This window comes from Moschus berezovskii, chromosome 8 (genome assembly GCF_049115385.1).
Source record: "Moschus berezovskii isolate FMDL1 chromosome 8, NW_MosBer_1.0, whole genome shotgun sequence".
NCBI lineage: Eukaryota > Metazoa > Chordata > Mammalia > Artiodactyla > Moschidae > Moschus > Moschus berezovskii.
In genome coordinates, this window is record NC_142467.1 from 105,639,723 (window position 1) to 105,660,821 (window position 21,099).

The following is a 21,099-nucleotide window of genomic DNA, read 5'->3' on the forward strand; positions in this document are numbered from 1 at the left end:
TCAAGGACCGGTTGGGATAGAGCAGCAAAAAGCCGCAACGGAGGAAAACAAAGCGGTGTTTTCAGCAAGATGATCTTACACTGCAGGACTTTGTTTGCAAAATTATGTACTTCCAACTTTGGGGGCGATAGGGAGTCTTAAAATTTTCCTTCTACTGTATCTCTACTTGGCAAATTAAAAAGTGGCAACCCAACTTGATCCGCAAAATGTTGGTGGGAAGTCACAGCTTAACCTTGTGTTCTCAAAGTCAAGCAGTATCTGTACTCTAGAGCTTACTAGATACTCAGACACAGGAGAGGAGGTGCCTGCAGCGGGTGAAGGAGCAGTGACCTCCCTCAGAGCCCAGGTCTGAGAAAAAGATGCTCATGGGGTGCCAACCTGCACCTTAATAGCTTCCAGCTGTGACTCTGACTCTTTGTCAGAAGGATGTCATCCTTAGGATACCCACATGTCAGCTGGCCACATTACAGGTTAGAAAACAGGCACAGTGGACTGAGGAAACTAGTTATTCCACAGCACAAATGGTCCTGACAACAAGCTTTTGCCCCGCACTACACACCCACCCCCTGCCCCCCGCCCCGCCTAAATCTGGATATAATTTAACCCTCACAGCTTTGGGGTATCACTTATATCTCCCAAATGAGGACAGGTGTATAGGAGTAAAGTGAATAGCCGAGGTCCATACAGATGGTAGATGGCAGGGGCAGAGTTTAACCTTAGACTGCCCTCAAAGCTACTTCACCCACTTCTAGTATGCCCTGCACCAGGGCTATGTCAGAATTCCTCAAGGCTCTGAAACTATGGCTCTGGGTTAATTGCTTGTTTCTGGACCTCCTGATTTGCCTGGTGGGGCTGCTCCTCTAAAGGGGGACTTGCTTCCTCATCTGTGAAATCAAGTAAATATGGTCAAGATGACCTATTCCAGCCAAAGCTTATGGTTTCAGAGATGAGGGAGAATTAAAAGATCATCACTTTATAATAGTCAAGGAAGAACTACAAATATTTCAGGGGATAAGACAAGGTCACTTGAAACCTGGGTTGTGGAGCCTGCTTGGGAGGGCAAAGCTCTCTCTTTCTAGGGAAAGTGAGGTCTGGAATGGAGACAGATGTGGCCTCTCCGACTCTGTCACCCAGAGTTAGCAAGTGACTCTGGAGGTGGGAGAGGCACTGTGACCCTGAATGAATGAAAGGCAAGGTGGAGGTCAGTCTCCATGCAGAAGGCGAATAGGCTTCTTGACTTGGTGACTTTGCCCTGCCCTCCTCCCCACAGCCTGGCCAGCTATGGGGCCTGAACCTTGGACATGGAGTCCAGGTTCTCTTGGCTAATCCAGAAAGGATGAATGTGGCTATAAAGGACCAAATTAAAAATCAATTCTCAGACTGGTTTGTGCAAATGTTTTTTTTTTATTATTATTATTTCCACATTTATATCACAAGGTGTCCACTTACTGGACCAAATAGCAAAGTTGCTCCCTTCTGCGTCCTGAGAACACAGAAGTCTAGGTACTGTACATTCACTAAGGCTCCTTGTTTTTGCAAATCGCGTTTATGACAAATAACCATAAGGCAAACGAATCTAAAGGAATGGTTATGAGTGTTTCCAGCATACAGACAGGTCTCTTTTCGCCCAACAGTACAGCTTACACACCAGTAGCACCCGCGGTTACTTTTGTGTTTTGAGGGGAAGGGAACTCCAGAAGGTGAACTTTTCTAGATATGTGTGGGAAGGGGAAACTGAAGAGGGAAGAACGAAAGGCAAGTTATTCGTCTGGTGGTCAGATGGAAGAGGGGGCAAAATAAACTTTAGAAAACAAATTTCTGCAGCATTTCTTTAAAAACTGGGCTGTAACTGAAACCAGATACAAATGTGTGGACGCCCAGGGAGCATGGGTTGAACTGGTTGGCCAGCTGGCCTGCCTGATGCCAGCAGCTCGCTACAGCTGAGGCACCGTGATGGGAAAGCTGGCCAGGTGGGGTGCAAACCGAGGCCGCAGTGTTGCCCACTGCCTCAAACACTTAGGGCCATGTTAAAAAACAGAAAATGCAAAGAGATGAGATGCGTGCTTCTGTCGCTGTGTTAAAGGTGACCTCTCCCACAGGTTTTCTGTGCCTGCCTGCAACTGAGGTCCCAGCTCGCCAGGGCTGGGAAGTGTCCGCACCTCTTCTGGGGTGGGAGACGAACGCTTTTTATAGCTGGTTTGCTATAGAGTTCTGAACTCACTTTGCTGGCCTTCCTTCCACACGGTCCTTCCTTTGCAATTTTGTTAGTAAACTGGTAGCAGCATTTCACAAAAGGAGAATTTAGAGGGACGAGTGCAGAGAGACCTAGAGACTCTCACCCCCTCCCTCCCGCCCCGGGCCGGACCCCCGGATTCCCAACCACTGGAGATGGCGGGCCCTGGCGCCCGTCCTCCATGGCTGACTGCAAGGTGGGAATGCACTTAGAGCCCGAAGGGCCGGTCAGTCCAAGCAGACATAAGGCAGAATGTTCAACCGCCCGTCGTCGCCGTGCGGGTCGAGCGATATGCACTGCGTCCAGTCATACCAGTTACCCTGTGTGTCCTGACACCCGTTCACCCCTGGCCATTGGCGGGCCTGGATTCTGTCCAGGTCGTCCCGGGTGACCTCGCGGCTCAGCCCGGGGAAGTCCGTGGGCGGGCCGTGCGGCGCCAGCACGTGCGGCTTCCGCGCCCCACGCCGAGCGCTCTCCTCCTGCCTCAGGTACTCGGACATGAAGTGGTGAGCGCCCGGGGTCTGCGCGCCCGATGACGAGAGCAGGCTGCTCTGCCGGCTCAGGTAGGACTGGATGATCTCGTTGCGCGACAGTTCCTTCCAGTTCGTCTGTTCAAAAGGGCTCTGGAGGCTGGCCTTGGCCTCGGGCTTGTCCAGCTCTGTCCTGGGCTGCTCCGTGTGCACGGGGCTGTCGGCCCGCACTGGCTCTTTCTGGGTCAGAGGTTTGATCTGTCTCGTCATGGGGTCAAAGGTGAGCTTCCGCTCTTTTAACCGGACAGGCTTGACACCGGCCTCAGCCACCTGCCCGTCCAAATTAACCGTGTAGTCACGAGGCCGGTACCTCTTCTTCTTTTTGCTGTCCGACCCACCGGAGGAGGCAGCATCGCTGTCTGCCTTGGAGGAGTCTGGGGAGAAGCCTGCCCGGGGCAGGAGGGGCTCAGTTGGTGGCAGCCCCGCCTTGCAGCCCGACCCTGCGAGCCGCTGGTGGCCCTCCGGCTGCTCCAGCCAGCGCACGGGGCTCTCTGCGCTGGGCAGCAGCTCGAGTCGCCGCACAGGGGGCGTGGATGGCTCGGCCAACGGAAGTGGTGACGGCACCTGCGTGGCATCCAGCGACTGGGGCCGAGGCGATGGGCTGGGCAGGGAGCCCTTGTATGTGTATGGGCTCCGCTGCCGGGCAAAGGAGCCCTCGTGCCGTGAGTTCCGGGAACTGAGAGAGCAGCGAGGTGGCCCCTTGGGGTGGGGGGGCCCTGGAGTCTCGTCCACCCTGTCCAACTGCTGCAGCACCACGGCCTTCGTCTGCAAGCAGGGCCCGGGGGGCTTGCCCAGGCCCGGGGAGCTGGTGTGCGGCCTCACGGCATTGACGGGGATCTTGCCACTGTGCTTGTCGTTCTCGCCATGCTCCAGGCGATTGCCCTCAGGGCCCACGTGCCCACTGCTGTCCAGAGGGCTGGGGAAGCTCTCGGGGCTCCCACTGATCCCATTGGTGGGCAGGGGGGACGAGTTGGGTACCAGGGGGTCGTGGCTTGCCTTGGAGACCTTGGGAGGTGGCCCAGGGTGACCGAGGTCACGCTGGTCTCCCCGGCGCTTGCGGCTGCCCAACCTGTCCAGCCGCTGCCCGCACAGCCTTGGCATGTCATTGCGGTACTTCAGGTCGTGGACGCTCTTGGGTGGGCCAGCCGCCCCTGCCTCTGGCCGGCAGTTATGGGCACCACCATTGGCCGAGCCGGGGGCACCCGCCAGCCCCCGCAGCGCAGCCTCATTCTGGTGCACGGGCTCGATGAGCTTCTGCCAGCTCCGCAGCAGCTTCTTGGCCCTCTTGGCGAGCTCCTCGTTCTTCGTCTTCTTGCGGACGTCGTTGATGAGCTTCCCAAGGCGGGTTTCCTACAGCCAGAGAGACACAATGACACACTTTTAGGACAGGGACACCCCATGAAAAGGGAGCTGGGAGAGAAATTGAGCATCCCATGGAGCTGGGGGAAGGGCTCTGTATCTTTGAAATGACCGCACAGGCCCCCTAAACCACTGGTCTTCCAAACACAAATCTGTGAAGATTTTGGGTCCCTCGTGACATTTAAATTCTCAAACCCAAGTCCTCAGATCTTACAGTCCATGGGACAGACAGAGCATTCTCAGAAGCATCATCTCACAGGCTTCCAACTCCTGAAGGCCACGGACCATTCAAGGCCACTACAGAGACACTTTGCCAGGGGAGATTTCTAGGTGAGAGTACATGGTGGCAAAGGCAACAGCACACGGGACCATGAGCCAGCATCACTCACTGGAGTCTGCTGCGCACTGCAGAGGGTGCAGGGCCTCCTGCAGAGAAAGGGGCCTCACCTCTGAACTAAAGCCTCTCGTATTTCCTGCAGTGCCCATGTGCTGTGGACTGGCACAGTGCAGGCCAGGAGGGCATGCCCCCCTCACTCCTCCCTTTAAGGCTTTGCTGGGTCAGTAAGCAAAGTCTCTGAGGCTCCAAGAAGTCAAGAAAGCCCAGGGTTGGGGCAGCCAAGGCCCCGCCCTCACTGCCCGCCCTAGTGCTCAGACCTGGAACGCTCACCTCCAGTGCCTCTTTGGTAATGGGGTATTTCTCCAGGCTGGAGATGACTTCCTGCACCGCCACCATGTTCCGGATCTGTGAAACAAGAGGCACTGTCAAACGCTAGGCACTTCCCCCTGTGCTGGCCTGCTCCAGAACTCGCCCTTTCCCAAGAGCCAGTGGAGCCAGCATCACCAGAGACCCACCTCCGGCAGCCTCCTACCTGCTCCCAGGGCACACGGCACCTAGTACGCACCCTCCCATCTGCCCAAGTGGCCACCACACAACTGAAATTCACATTTATGAAACAAGATTCACTCTTGATGTGGAAAATGCACTCAAATCTGCCATCTGATGGGAGGTTGAAGGATTTATTGAATAAAATGCACCACGTTTAAAACAGCTGTGCATAATAATCTAATCAATTTAGTTGCATTAACAAGATCTTTATAGAGTTCATCTAAAGACATCACAAGGAGAGCAGAAGTCACGAAGTGGGAGAAGACCAATGCCACAGGGCCCCACAGATCTCTATTTGGGCCTACAGAAAACATGGGCCAGGAGACACGACTAGGGACTGGACACAACAAGAGACTGTGCAGCAGTGCTCAACTCTTGGTCATCAGGCGAGGCAGACCGAACCCACAAGGGGCTGCAATGAATACACACCAGACTGCTGGAAATGGCATCTGACAACACCAGGTAGTTCTGGGGTGCGGCCAACTCTGGGGAGCACTGGGCTGTGTCTGGTCAAATCAGACACTTGTGTGTCCCGTGACCAAGCAATTCTATGCCCCGGGTGACATGCGCTATAAGCCATGCCCAGGTCCACCCAAGGTCCGTTTCCACACAGCACTACCCCACTGATTACCACAACCTCAAGGGGAGGGTGCTAACTATTATTGCCATTACATTTTATGAATGTGATGTAAAGGATGGGTCACGTGGTCGTATGTTGTAATGACACGACTGTCGTCCAAAAGTTGAAGGAACAAACTAAGAAATACAAGAAATACAAGAGCTCTAGAAATGAGCACACTGCAAGTTCAGTACATCAACAAGATGAACTTCAAACCATGGTGGATGAAAAGTCACAGGAGATACAGATGGTTGATTCCAATTACACTAAGCATCACAGCATACTGCTGCTGCTGCTAAGTCACTTCAGTTGTGTCTGACTCTGTGTGACCCCACAGACGGCAGCCCACCAGGCTCCCCCGTCCCTGGGATTCTCCAGGCAAGAACACTAGAGTGGGTTGCCATTTCCTTCTCCAATGTGTGAAAGTGAAAAGTGAAAGTGAAGTTGCTCAGTCGTGTCTGACCCTTAGCGACCCCACGGACTGCAGCCTACCAGGCTCCTCCATCCATGGGATTTTCTAGGCAAGAGTACTGGAGTGGCTTGCCATTGCCTTCTCCAGCTTACTCAAAAATTAAAATGAACCCCAGATCTAAATGTGAAAGCAAAAACTCTAAGGCTTCTAGAATAAACAGGAGACTATCTTTGCAACCCTGGGGTAGACAAAGATTTTTTTGGAGCCCCAAAGCAGTGATGTCTAAGAAAATATCCTGACAAACCGGGCAGTGAGGAGGCTGGTCCCACAGGAACAAGGCCATCTGCTCCCTGTCCCCAGCCCTGGGATTCTGGCCCTGATAGGGTCCTGGGCTTGCCACATGGCCTCTCTCCACCCCAGTGACCTCACCCTGGTATATTTAGAGCCCTGAGTCCCTACACACTCCTGAACTAGCAGTGCCCACAGAGTGAGCCCAGGGGCACAGAGTGTCCTTGTCCTTGGGCAGACACTGTCCTGCTGCCAGATGCGGGGGGGAAGGCAGAACACCTGAGCAACTCCGGGGGTTGGAGCAAGCTGGCGCTGTAGACCCTTGCACAGCCAGAGACCCTCCTGGAAGCTGCACAGCGTGGGGCTGGGGTAAGGCCTGTCACCCCACTGTCACAGCCGAGCAGCTCTTACACTCAGGAGGGTATCCAAAGAGGCTTTCGGCTTTGAGGAGGCGCTCAGGCTCTCGGCCCTGTGGAAAGCACTGTGTCTGCTGCCTTCCTCAAGTTTAGGACCGCCCTGAGGGCTCATCCTTCTGGCTCTGCCGCCCCCTGCTCCAGCCATGCTTAGCAAGGGCACTGAGCACTGTGTAGGGAGCAATTACCTGGGTATTCTGGAGGCAATCAGGCCCTAAGGACCAGGAAGCAGACCAAGTTCTGCCCTCACGACAGCTAACAGGCAGGCGTCCTGGGCTCTATGCAGTGCGAGGTTGGGCCTCCAGCCTCAGATCCAGCAGACAGTGATAGCCCAGCAGCCTGTGGCCCTTGCCTCCACCCTCAGTGAGAGGGCCCGATGCACAGCAGAGACGCCAAGGCTCAGATATAGCCAAGGGGAGGCTTCTAGCCAGGCTCCAGGCCTGTTAAAAAAAACCAGTACAGAACTGCTGGGGCAGGGAGGTAGGTAGGTGTCAGGTAAAAGGCAGGCCAGGGGTGCCTGTGGTGAGAGCAGTATATAAGTTGGGCCTCCGAGGTGGACAGCTGAAGCCTCAACATCTCCAGAGAAGGTGAGATGGTATCAAAGCCTGGGACAGGGGAGAGAGGTCCAGAGCAAAGACCTTGGAGTGAGCCAGGATGCCAGCAGGAAGAGCAGACCTGGGGAAAGTAGGCTGACTACACAACTGCCTTCCATTAACTTCAGCCACAGTGGGAGCTAAACTGCTCCTACTACCCTAACAGACCACCCTGTTTTTAGGTCCTTCCTGGCACCTGTCAGTCCAAAAATACATTCACCCACAATCATAGCAGAGACAGTATGCCATTGTTGCGCAGGGAGGAAGCCTCTGAGCCACTCCCAGATGCTGACCCCAAGGGGGGCTTTGGGGCAATTCTACAGGCCAGAGAGCCCAAGGGTCATTCATAGCCTCCTGCTCTCAGGAAGAGCCTGGCACATGCATGGCCTTTGGATATCTCCCCTGGGATTCATTCCCAGGGAATGAAACCAAAACAAAACTAACAAACAAAAAACCACCTCTCAAAACCACTTGCCACAAACAGCTTTCCCAAAAGGAGCAGAGTTCACATGTGAGGGATGTCTGAACACTTGCAGCCTCATCTTCTCATCAGGACTCCTTCAATAGTCTCAGATTAATCTTTATTTCCTTAATAATAAGTGCAGCCAAGTGTCACCTCCCCTTTCTACTAACGTTGACTTCTCCTGTAAATTGTTCATTGTCCCAGTCCACATATTTTCATTATTTGAATGGCCTCTTTATTGCAAGCAAATATCCTTTCAGGTGATGATGTCTGCCCCTGTGCATGTGGATGCCTAAATGTCCTCAGGGCAGGAGCCAAGGAAGAAGTGTCAGGAGCAGGGAGGGTTCCTCTAGAAAGGCAGGGAGCAGGCAAGACAGGCCAGGCAGCAGCGGGGCACCCCGAGGAGCAGAGGCAGGGCCAGAACTCTGTGGGAAGTGGGCGGCAGCCCGGGTGAGGCCCAGGTGAATAGTCACTTGGTGACCACGGGTGGAACTGACTCCTCTATCGTGCCAAGGGCTTGCAGATTCTAGACTCGAGATTCACAAGGGACAACTGGGTATCCAAGGTCAGACGGGAAAGTGAAACAGTATCCATCCCAGGCAGAAAGGAGGGGAAGTAGCCCCCTACACTGGGCTCCTCCCAGCCGGGCTCAGGGAGGGGAGAGAAAGAACCCTTCCCAAACATGTCCCCATTTACCCCTCAGGGATGTCCGGGGCACACGCTGGCAAGCGAGGAGGGGACCCCCTTACCGCCAACCCAGGCCCCAGGGTTCTCATGCAGCCCCCCATCAGGAGAGGACAGAGGGCACGCAGCAGGGCCTCCCTCTGGAGAGCCCCTCATCGAGGGCGGGGCCACGACTGCAGCCAGGCGAGCCCACAACACCTGCTGCTCGACTCACAGTGGATGAGAAGGAGGAAGGGACACTGGATGCCCACAAGTGACAGGCCCTAACTGACAGAACCAAGGGAGGGTGACAGCCCTGAGAAGCAGCTGGGGTGAGAGTTCAGACCATCTAGTACAGGATGTCACGACTCCCTCAGCACATGTCTGAGAGCTGTTCTGCGGCTGGGTCACTGCTCTGCATCTGGATCCATGTGCAGAGGTGGGGCCGGCCCACAGGGGCAGATCCACCACTGATCAGCCTCCTAGCAGTAATTCAGGGCAGAGGTAGGTACACCTCAGGCCCTGAGTAATTACTGCCCTGTGGGGGATTTCCAACTCTGATGTGAAACAAGGAACTGAGACTTCTTTGGCGTCTATCCCCGCTCACTGCTCCCTTTTCTCCACACATCAATGGTTCCCACTCCACTCGAAATCCCCAATCTCTTGGCAGTGCCTCTAGATGTGTGCAGCCCTGGTGGCAAAGGGGAAACCCTGTACTCCCCAAGTTCAAGAACTGGTGAGACCCAAAGGCAGTAGTAAGCTAGGGCAGTAAGTCATTTCAGCCTGACTCTCACAGGACCACTCCTTGTTGGGTTCCTGCAGGCACCGAAGTCTCTAGCTTCTCTTTCTTGAAACTCCACTTTACAGATAAGAAATCTGAGGGTCCAGGAAGGTAACAGAAGTCCAGTGCTCACCACGCAGCTGAAGATGGAGGAGAGTGGCTTTGCACTAGCCTGGCACAGGGCCTGCCCACCACACACAGCCCAGCTGGTGCTTTACTGGGGGCTCCCAGACACCGCCAGGCTGGTGACAGCACCCACCCACATACTCTCCTTGGCCTGCCACAGTGGGAGAATGGACAGGTTACAGAGCTCCTTGCGGCCACACAGGGTTGGCTTCGTGCCCAGAGCGCCAACGGATAGTCTCTGGGCTGCCTCTGTCTCCCCCGCAGGGTGCTCTAGAGCTGGAGAGATCTTCAACAGCAGGGCCTTCGGTCCACCCCCAATGCCTGCCCTGAGCTGCAGACCACCTGGTAAACGACAGTAGCACTGGAGTCTCCCTGCCAGGCACTGGAAATGGCACACACCGAGGTGGGACTCACCCTGCTCTGTCTAGCCAGCCTGTGACCACACTGTGGCCCTACATCTATGCAGCACAGCCCACACCAACTCCTTCAGGTGGCTTAACACCTGCCAGGCCAGTGGTAAAAGATAGTTCACTTTAAAACCAGCCATATGGAAGTCACTTTTTGTTTTGTTTTTTTAAAGCAGAATAGTCTAGACTAGAATTTACGAAAACCAATTAGCTCAAAAGGCTTTGGAACAGTTCATCAGCAAGCAAGCTGTCCTTCCAAACCAAAACACGACACAGATGGCACCCAGAAGCAAGCAAACCACGAGCTTTTCGACATGCTGAGCATTCTAAGCTCATCCTTGGCTGAGTCACCATGCCCTGCCAGCCCCACGGCAGGGGTCAGTCATGTCTGCTGAGGGTGTGTGTGCAGGTGAAAGGGGCTTTGCCAGGCGAGTGTGTCTGTGATTTGGTCCCAGCCTCACTCTTCAGCCACAGCAAGTCTTCCTGCTTCTGATGAACTCTACACGTTCCCAAAACGGGTGCCGTTCTGTGACTCAAACTGCCTCTACCACAAGCCAGTGCAAGCGGTGAGCCTGGCAGTGAGCAGCGTGTGTCCCACCCCACCTCCCCGAAAAGAAGTTCATGTGCCTTGCTTGAGTCTACCCCTCAGCTCTGCAAGGCACAGCCTCCTGGCTCCGCTCTGCCTTGCTCTGTCCCACAGCCAGGCAGGCACCAGGGGAACCCTCCTCAGGCAGATGCCCTGTCAGCGCCCTGCCTGGCTTTCAAAGGTGCCTTCCTCTGCCAGGACCCCATGGGAACCTCACACCCACAGAAGCTAAGTCACTCTCATTCACGGCTGCTGAGAGGCAGAACGACACTGGGGCGGGGGCTGTGTCTCAGCCGCAGTCACCAAGCACACCACTTGCAAAAGCACAAAAGCACTTCCTCATCAGTGGGGCCCATCTGCTCCCCGGGAGCGTCCACAGCTGGAGGGTGGCCACTGCCTGCGTGGCCCTGCCTGCTGTACACTCACAGCCTGCAGAGCACCCGTGGCCAGAGCAGCCAACTGCAGCTGTGACTTGGCCCAGGCAGCCGGCAGGGAACACTGCCTGCACCTCAAGAGCAGCCCAGGAAGAGGAAGCCCATGAGCTCATGCTACCATGAGCGGCGGCCAACCAGGGGACCTCTGTGAGAGGCTTGCGGAGGTGAGAGGGGCTTGCAGACAAAGCGGGGGGCAGAGGGGAAGGCCAGCACTTCTCTCCCCAGTGCTGGCCCTCAGGCCCTTCTCTCATCTGTCCCAGCAGCGCTTCCCAACAAAACCACAAGCTTCAACTCTCCTGACCTCTGAATCAGGTCAACGCACAATTCCTGTTGTAACCTGGCCCTTTCAGAGAGCGTAAGAGTTCTCAGTGTGTCCTATCTGGGAGCTGGTTCATTCCCACACTTTGCAGTTGCAAAGTCAGAAAGCCAAGCAGAGTGTTTTCTGTCCGCATCCATGCTCGCAGAAGGGTCCGGCTGTCAGTGCCTGTGACAACACACAGCACACCAGCTGGGGTCCTCCCTCCCAGCCGCGCTCTTGTAGAAGCAGCCAGTAAGAACACCAGCTGTGTAAGATGAAACGTCCAATGCCCGTGGGAGGGGCACACACAGTGCTCGGCCCACATACACCTGGAATACCGGCAACCCAAAATGAGAACCAGCCAGCTTTTTAGGAAGTGATGGGGCCAATCTCCAAGAGAATGCTGAGTGAAAGAGTGAGGTGACAGCAGGGCATGCCCGTGCTGCCAGTGAAAACCTCCTGGTGCTTGGGCTGGGCAGAGAAGCAGCCGGGCCGGACCTGGCTTTCAATGCCGGCCCAACCAAGACTTGAAGCAAGACCAGCCACCGACCTGAGCCCGGCTCTCCTTCCAGGAGTCAGGAAGCCTGCACAGAATGTTGGGAAATTCACAGATCATCCATAGATACTGAATGGCATGCTGACTACCCTCTGGGGAGACTGTGCCCACGGGGGTCAGGCCAGGGCAGCCCTGTCCACCAGGCCATTTTGTGGTTTCTAAGATCCTTTCAAGGCAGCGCAGTGCCCAATGTGGCACCAAGAGTCTGCCAGTCTGCTCACCTGGGCTGCTATGGGAGTCCTGAGAACAAGGGAGAACCTAGAACTTCCCTCAACAAGGCACCAAACACAGGCCAGGGAGATAACAGGAAGGGCTGGTTATGGCCCAGTGCTGAGGCGTGGGTAGAAATGGCAGAAGGCAAGGACAGAGGCAACAGGTGAGGCACCGCAACTGAGGCTGAACTGAGCAGCCAGGAACACCAAGGTGGTGACACCCAGCGGGCTCCTAAAGGACAGCCGGAGGGCTGTCGGGGAGACAGCCAAGGCCACACCCCTTCTCAGAGGGGCTCAAGCCCAAAGTAGCCCCAGAACCTGAGGCTGCCAAGGCTTGATGGGTAAAAGCGACCACATCCACCGCTGATGACCAGGCTGCCTGTGGTAAGCAGTGAGGGCGAGTCACAGACACGCGACAGACACGCAGGGTCTGCTGGCCCTCACCTTCCTGGGCACTCCACACTGGGCCACCATGTTTGTTCTGAGCTGGGTGGGCAAGCAGAGGAACAGGAACTGCCAGTGCCACAGTGGATGTGTCACTTGGCAAGTCACAGGGTTAGGTATGGAGGAGCCCTTGTCTCCTTCCACAGAACAGGAATCTGAGATCTGCAAACTCACCAGGCCCCAAAGGTAACTGAGGGTGGGTGCGCCTGTCCTATGTGACACAACAGCCATCAGGCAGGATGTGGCCTAATGGGCTACAGCACACACTCCAGGGCAGAAAGCACGCGTGAACACTGCACGCGGGAGGTGAGCAGAGAGCTCCGAGCCCACCCATCTAGCCCACTCAGTTGTCCCTCAGCCACGAAGTGGGAGGATGGCAAGTGTCCTGCAGGCCCCTGGGAGGGGAGCAGGGGCACACAAACACCCACCTGTCTGACTGGCTCACAGCAAGCACTCAAGAAAGGGATCACCACAGGGCCATCATGGGACGACACTTGAGAGCCATCAGGTTCAAGGCCACCTCTTTCCCCCACCTGCTGCCCTGGGCTTTGTGTGAAGTCAGAAAACCAGCTGTGGGTATGGGGATTTTCTCAGAGGGCATTCCTGCAACAGCCGCCGTGGAGAAAACCAAGGACATCATCATGTGGAACAAGAAGGGAAGTCTGTGCATGGCATCAAACATCATGTATGATGAACATTTACACCCCAGCACCCAGCAAATCCTACTCTGGGGTAGGGACCAACAGAAACCTGAGCACACACGTGCCGAGAATGGTCAGGGCAGCCATATTCAGGACAGTCCCGTCTGAAAACCATCCACAGGGCCACCAACACTAAACAGTTGATGAACTCATGATCTAGCTGTTCAATGTCAAATGAAGACAGTACTAATATACATAACATCGAAGATAAAACCTCAAAACAAGTCGAATGAAAAAACCAGATACAAAAGAATACATCTATTTTGGACTGGAAGCTCAAAAGCTGGCAAAATTTGTCCATGGTGACAGAAGTCAGGGGAGTTGGGGGTGGGGAGAGGCTAGGAGAGTGAAGAAGAATGACTTCCGGGGAGAAGCTCTATTCCATGACCTGGGTGGGAGTTACTGGGGTATGTTCACTTCACAAACAAGCACTTAGACATCAACTTAAAACGTACGCACTCTTCTGGGTATATGCTACACTTTTAGGAAAAACTGGTCTGAGAAGCCATCCCATCCTAGAAACAGATGCCAAAGCTACTGGGGTTTAAGAAGCTGAAGAGGTACTGGCAGGCCAGCCCCCTACCCCCCATATGGGGGGGCACGGATCCTCTGAGGGTCCCATAGAACAAGGTCTGAGAACTTGGACCAGAAGCCCAGACTACCTCTGAGATACCAAGCATGTGCTATGCTTCACAGCTCACAGAGAAAGGTGTCCACACCTCTCCTACCCTGGGCAGAGGCCAGTCTGGGGAAAACAAGGGCATTCTGAAGGTTCTACAGAAGGAGCACTGAGCAGGTCAGAGTTCCCAGGAAGGAGCAAGCTCTTAAGTTACTGAGGAGAGGCAGGCAGGCAGGCAGCAACCACTGCCTGGGCATCACCAGCTAGCATCCTGGGTGGGTGGGTGGGCCTCTGCCTCCTACCACTTAGGTTCTCTCCTAAGACCACAGACCTTCAGAGGAGGTGTTATGCCACTTCCCCAACGAGGAAGCCAGGGTGCCCGTTACACACCTGGCCACAGTTTCAATACTAATCGAACCTTCTACTCCTGTGCAGTTAGCCCATGTCTGTCTCCATGCAATGGGCCACCAGCAAGTCGTACTGATGCCAAGGGCAGGAACAGACAGCTGGTTCAAGGGAGAACAGTGGAACAAATCAGATAAGGAAAATTCTGCATGCTTACACCAGGAATGAAGATAGCAAACAAAGACTAGAAATTAAAGTGTGGAAGACAGATTAACATTCAAAAATCAATGTAATCTGCCATATTAAGAGGCCAAAAAGGAAAAGCCTATGATCATTTCAACAGATGTAGAAAAAAACAATTGACAAAATTGAACATCCATTTCTGATGAAAAGTCTCAGCAAGCAAGGAACAGAAGAGAACTTCCTCAGCCTAGTAATACCCACAGCTAACATCACACTTGGTGGTGAAGAGCTGAATGTTTTTCCCCTAGGAACAGGTACAAAAACAAGGATGTGTGCTCACCACTTCTACTCATTTTTGTTAGGAAAGTCCACCTAGTACAATAAGGCAAGGGAAAGAAAAGGAAGAAAGAAAAAGAGGGAGGGAGGAAGAAAAATCCATCTAGATTGAAAAATGAGAAGTAAAGCTGTCTTTATTCATCAATAACAGAACAGTCTATATGGAAAATCTTACAGAGTCTACAAAATAAGTGAGTTTAACAAGGCTGCAAGATATAAGTTCAATGTAAAATTCTATGATATTTCTATATGCAAGCAACATTCAGAAACTGAAAATTTTAAAACCAATTCCATTTACAACAGCAATTAAAAGTATGAAGAACTTACAGATAAATTTGACAAAAGACCTCAACACTGAAAAGTACAAAACAGGGCTGAGAGACATTAAGAGGGGCATCAGTTAATGGAAAGATTGCTGTTGTTTAGTCGCTAACAACTCATGCCTGACTCTTTTGACCCTATGGACTACAGCCTGCCAGGCTCTTCTGTCCACGGGATTTCCAAAGCAAGAATACTGGGGTGGGCTGCTATTTCCTACTCCAGGGGATCTTCCCGACCCAGGGATCCACCATGCGTCTCCAGCATCAGCAGGCAGATTATTTACCACCGAGCCACCAGTGAAGCCCAATGGAAAGGTATACCAAGACAATAGCTTGGAAGAGTTGATATTGTTAAGACGTCAGCTCTCCCCCAAACTGATCTATAGATTCAATGCAATTCCAAATGGAATTCCAGCAGGGTCTTTGGGAGAGACTGACAACTTGATTCTAAAATTTATATGGAAACACAAAGTTCCTAGAAAGGTAACAAACTTGGAAAAGAGAAAATTGGGAGCCCATATTAAGTACAGTACTGGTGCAAAGACAAACTGAACAGATCAATGGAACAGAATAGTCCTTTAACACACCCACATATGGGCAGCTAGCTGATTCTTAACAAAGGTGGTAAGGCAATTAAGTAGTGAATGAATAATCTTTCAACAAACAATGCTGGAATAACTGGGTAGCCATAGGCAAAAAACAACACTGAAAGAAAACATCAAACCCTTGACCTCTATCTCACAAGATACACAAAAATTAACACAAAATAGATCATAAACCTAAGAGTTAAACTACAGAATGTCGTCTTCTTTTCTACAGAAGAAAACATGGGAGGAAAATCTTAAGGACCTTGGGTTCAAAAGGCAAAGACTTTAGTAATAATACAAAAAAGCACAAACTACAGAGAAAACAAACTGAATTTCATCAAAATTGAAAATATATGCTCTTCAAAAGATGACACTGCTATGAAAATGAAAAGGAAAGCCACAGACTGGGAGAAAAGATACACAAATCATGTATCTAAGAAAGGACTTGTCTCTAGAATATACAAACACCTCTTTCAATTCAATAATTATGCAAAGAACCCAAGGGCGGGGAATGGGCAAATGATGAGGATATTCAAATCTTTCACCAAAGAGACATGCATGGCAAACACAAACACTTCAAGAGATACTCAACCTTATTAGTCATAGTGAAAGTCGCTCAGCTGTGTCCAACTCTTTGCGACCCCATGGAATATACAGTCCATGGAATTCAGGCCAGAATACAGAAGTGGGTAGCCTTCCCCTTCTCCAGGGGATCTTCCAACCCAGGGATTGAACCCAGGTCTCCCACGTTGCAGGGGATTCTTTACCAGCTGAGCCACAAGAGAAGCCCGAGAATAGCCTATCCCTTCTCCAGCAGATCTTCCTGACAAATTCAAACCATCATGCGATATCACTATATACCTATTAAAATAGCTAAAGTTAAAAAGACTGACCATACTAAGTGATCACCAAAGTGTGGGACAACTGATACTCATACACTGCTGGTGGGGTGGCAATAGGAGATGGTATACTCACCTCGGAAGACATTCTGCCAGATTATTAAGCAACCCAACAGTCCATCAACACGTGTGTGATAAATTGCAGGATACTCATAAAATGAAACATTACTTAGCAACAAACTATTGATATACACTACATGCATGAATCTTAAAATAAGGAAAGAACAAACAGCCTAGATTAAAAAAAAAAAGAGTACACGATTTCACAAAATTCTAGACAAGGTAGATTAATCTACACTGACAAGATTAGCAGTTGCCTAGGAATGGGGGTGGGCTGAAGGGAAAATTACAATGGGAGAAGAAAAAACTTTTGGAAATATGTTTAGTACCATGATTGTGGTGATGATTTCTCAAGTGTATTCACAGATCAAAATATATCCAATTGGGCACTTTAAGTGTGCACAGTTTATTATATGTCAATTATACCTCAATAAATTTGTAAAACGACTATGGAGGCAGATGACAGATGCAACAGGTCCGAGAAAAAGGAGGAGGGGGTGGGAGGCAAGAGAAGGAAGGCTTCTTTGTTGGTTAGCTCCCCTTGGGGCGGAGGGAGTGGCATAAAGTTCCTTCTCCCTTCAGGGAAATGAAGAAGGCTGTCAAGCCCAGGCCTTCCAGGGGGTATCATAAGGACTGTGTGACAAAGGCACGTGTGTATAATGCACTCCTCATAACAGACTGGGCTCCAGCAGGCACCATCTCAATCCACACGTGCTGTGCCCCTCCCCCACCCCACCCATTCTGCTTGCCCTGCAACACCTGCGCACCAAGACTGCAAGCCTAACTGCGGGCCTGGAGAAGGTGATTCCTGGCTTTCCTGGAGGAAATGCACCATGGCTGGAGCTGGGTGGCAGTGTCTTACAGGTCATGAAATGACAGGCTCACTAGCTCCCTAAGACTGAGCTTCAGGACATGTGCTCTCCTCAGCCTGCCTGGAGGGTTTTGTCATTTTTCAACTGGAGACCCTGGAGAGGGAGCCAACCTCCTGTCCTCACATGGGAAAGGCCAGTGGCCACAAACATCCACAGAACGTCTTAGGTAAACAGCAGTCTGTTCTCTCAAACAGCTGGTGTGAGTGATAACCTATTTCCACCCTCCTGACAAGAAAACAGCTTCCGAGCATCTGACAGCTTCTTTCTCCCCCTCACTCTTCAGTTTCCTCCAATGTATTAAGTTCCTGGGCCTGAAAGTGTCTGAAAGCCTGCCCTCCACCTTCCCCTAGACAGCTGAGCTAGACCCTTACTACTCTCAAGGGGAGTGAATGAAGGACAGATAGATGAATGAAGTCCCATCTTACTGTCCTCAATTGCTAGGCACCATGTTCAGCCAGTATTATAAACATCTCAGGGGTCTCCCTCTGTAGCAAGCTGGGATCTGCAGTCACCAAGTTAGCATGTGGAAGGCAAACAGGCCTTTCCCGTTGCCAGCTGTCACCTGCACCAGCCGCCCCACAAGGGTCATGGGAATAGGGAGGTAACTCTCAGTGCTGCTCACACACAGCCCCATGGGAGACAAGGGAAAAAGCACCATGTCTGGGTGGCCAGCAGAGGGAAGGCTGAGACAAGAGCATCAGAAGGCTATGACCAGGGTGGCCATGTTTGGTCAGTAGGACCCAATAGCTTTGGGGAGAGTCTTCTATTTTCAACACAGTGGTTCTAGAAGTTACCACAATGGCAAAGATTTTTTCTAAATTACCTTGGCCACCATGAAATGATTCCAAAGGATTACATAAGCAGGGGAAGGAAAGCCAGGTGAGATTTTTGCAAAGGCAACATTAAAGCAATGGGGAAGTCAAACACCACAATCCAGCGTGCTAATTCAGTGGCAGCACGATCTGCGAGGTGGCAGCACTGCCTGACATGCAGCTGAATGGAAGGCTGCTGGCAGAAGACGAGGGCACAGGGGAGGACCTCGACGGCTCCCGAAGCCACCTACTACCAAAAGTCAAATCAACTGCTTCCTCCCAGTCTTCCCTGATGTGGACCCTTGGTAAAGCCTGACCACTCAACAGTCGTCCCCACTGGGCTGGTGTGGACCCTATCAGCACCGTCTGTTTCACCCCAAACCACCTGCATTCCACAGAGGAAAGGTGGCAAAATTGATCCCGAGGATGAGAGCCTGCCCCATGGCTGAATGTCAGAGGACAGCCCTGCAGCGAGACATGACATCCAGTCATCAAGTGTTCAAGGCAAGGTGGGACCCAGTTCCAGCAGAAGCACAGTAGCCTTTCCTTGCTTTAAATGTACCAGGCAAAGAACACTGAGGAGAACTGGGGACACAGAAGACTTCGCTTTTTACTGTACTTCCCTCAGTATATCATTTTTCTATTATTACTTTCTCACTTTTTAAACCAATTCTTAAAAACTTTTAAAAAAAAGTTTATTTTTTCCCTTTTCTGTAGCCACCATTACAGGTGGATACCAAACAGAACTGACCATGGCAACTAGGTGAAGAAACAGCACAAGTTTTCCCTAAAACTTACATTAATACTGAAAGGGAAAGTAAGAGAGAGCTCTACCTGGGCCTCCCAGGCAGTGCCAGTGGTAAAGAACCTGCCTGCCAATGCAGGAGACTGAAGGGATGCAGGTTCAGTCCCCAGGTGGGGAAGATCTCCTGGAGGAGGGCATGGCAACCCACTCCAGTATTCTTGCCTGGAGAATCCCATGGACAGAGGAACTTGGCAAGCTATAGTCCATGGGGTCTCAAAGAGTTGGACATGATTGAGCATGCAAGCTGTCAATGCACCCAAACTGCTCTGCCCAGGTAAGTTTTCACCAAAGCCGAGGACCTTTCAGTCCTGCCTTGCCTCATCTCTTGGATCCTGGGCAGATCCTGACATCCCTCTACTTTCAAGACCTCCTCTCGGAGCTCTTCAAGGCACAGTCTCAGACCCGTTCCTTCTCTCACCACACTTCTCCACTGCCTGAGTAGTCCCACCCCCAGGCAGCTCCACAGCTGCATCTGGGGCCCAGGCATCATCTAGCGGTGCATCACCGCTAGATGCACTTAGCGGCACTTCTGCACCCGATAGGTACTGAGGCTTTCTAAGTACCGCTGGCTGACTCCATTGCTCCCACCCTCAGAAGTGGCTAGGACCCTTGGTGCAGCCAAGCCTCCCTTTCTCTCACCTCCAAATAAATCCACTCACACCAGCCCCATGAGGCATGTCTTTTTTAAAAAATGTATTTATTTCTAATTGAAGGATAACTGCTATACAATACTGTGGTGGTTTCTGCCATCCATCAACACGAATCAACCACAGGTGTACACATGTCCCCTCCCTCTCGAACCTCCCTGCCACCTCCCTCCTCATCCCACCCCTCTAAGCGGTCACGGAGCACTGCGTTGGGCTCCCTGTGTCATGCAGCAAATTCCCACTGCCTGTCTATTTACATACGATAATGCACCTGTTTCAGTGGTACCCTCCCAATCTATCCCACCCTCTACTTCCCGCCATGTGTCCACAAGTCTGTTCTCTGTCTGCATCTCCACTGCTGCCCTGCAAATAAGTTCATCAGTACCATCTTTCCAGATTCCATATATATGAATTAGTAGACAATGTTACTTGTTTTTCTCTTTCTTTCTTACTCCGCTCTGTATAATAGGCTCCAGGTTCATCCACCTCATTAGAATTGACCCAAATGTGTTCCTTTTTATGGCTGAGTAATGTATGTGCCACAACTTCTTTATCCGTTCATCTGTTGATAGACATCTTGGGTTGCTTCCATGTCCTAGTTATTGTAAATAGTGCTGGGGTAAATACTGGGGTACATGTGTCATTTTCAAATATGGTTTCCTCAGGATATATGCCCAGTAGTGGGATTGTTGGGTCATATGATAGTTTTATTCCTAGTTTTTTAAGGAATCTCAATACTGGCTGTATCAATTTACATTCCCACCAACAATGCAAGAAGGTACCCTTTTCTCTACACCCTCTCCAGCATTTGTTTGATGGTGGTCATTCTGACTAGTACGAGGTGATACCTCACTGTAGTTTTGATTTCATTTCTCTAATAATGAGTGATACTGAGCATCTTTTCATGTGTTTATTAGCCATCTTCTTTGGAGAAATGTTCGTTTAGGTTTTCTGCACATTTCTGGACTGGGCTGTTTGTTTTTCTGGTATTGAGTTGTATGAGCTACTTTTGCATTTTGGAAATTAATCCTTTGTCAGTTGTTTCATTTGCTATTATTTCCCCCCATTCTCAGGGTTGTCTTTTCACCTTGTTTATAGTTTCCTTTGCTGTGCAAAAGCTTTTAAGTTTAATTAGGTCCCACTTGTTTATTTTTGTGTTTATATCCATTATTCCAGGACGTGGGTCATAGAGGATTTTGTTGTGATTTATGTCAAGTAGTGTATTGCCTATGTTTTCCTCTAAGAGCTTTATAATTTCTGGCCTTTCATTTAACTCTTTAATCCATTTTGAGTTTATTTTTGTGTATGGTGTGAGGAGGTGTTCTAGTTTCATTCTTTTACATGGAGCTGTCCAGCTTTCCTAGCACCACTTACTGAAGAGGCTGTCTTTTCTCCACTGTATAATCTAAGGCATGTATTCTTTGGATCCTGATTTCAACCCTGATATGGTGGACCTAAGCTCACCTCCTAGCCAACTTGTGACGGTTGCTTTGTCTGAGCACGCCTATATCCAGCCCCATAACTTTTTACACAGACTGACCAGGCTCAATGATGAGGACCTGAGGCTTGATGGTGCCCAAGCTCCTCACCCTCAGTTCTGGAGTTTTCCT

General features: G+C 51.4%; 1 protein-coding gene across 1 annotated transcript in view; it reads right to left on the bottom strand.

The window, feature by feature from the left end:
* Positions 1-736: 736 nt before the first annotated feature.
* The window catches only part of MED26 (mediator complex subunit 26), a 41,208-nt gene continuing 20,845 nt past the window's right edge, over positions 737-21,099 (bottom strand). Inside the window, exons 2-3 of the mRNA XM_055428798.2 lie at positions 4,790-4,864; positions 737-4,113 (exon numbers count right to left, since the gene is read on the bottom strand). Coding sequence (XP_055284773.2) covers positions 2,461-4,113; positions 4,790-4,864 — 1,728 coding nt within the window. The 3' untranslated portion in view covers positions 737-2,460. The remainder of the gene's footprint in view (positions 4,114-4,789; positions 4,865-21,099) is intronic.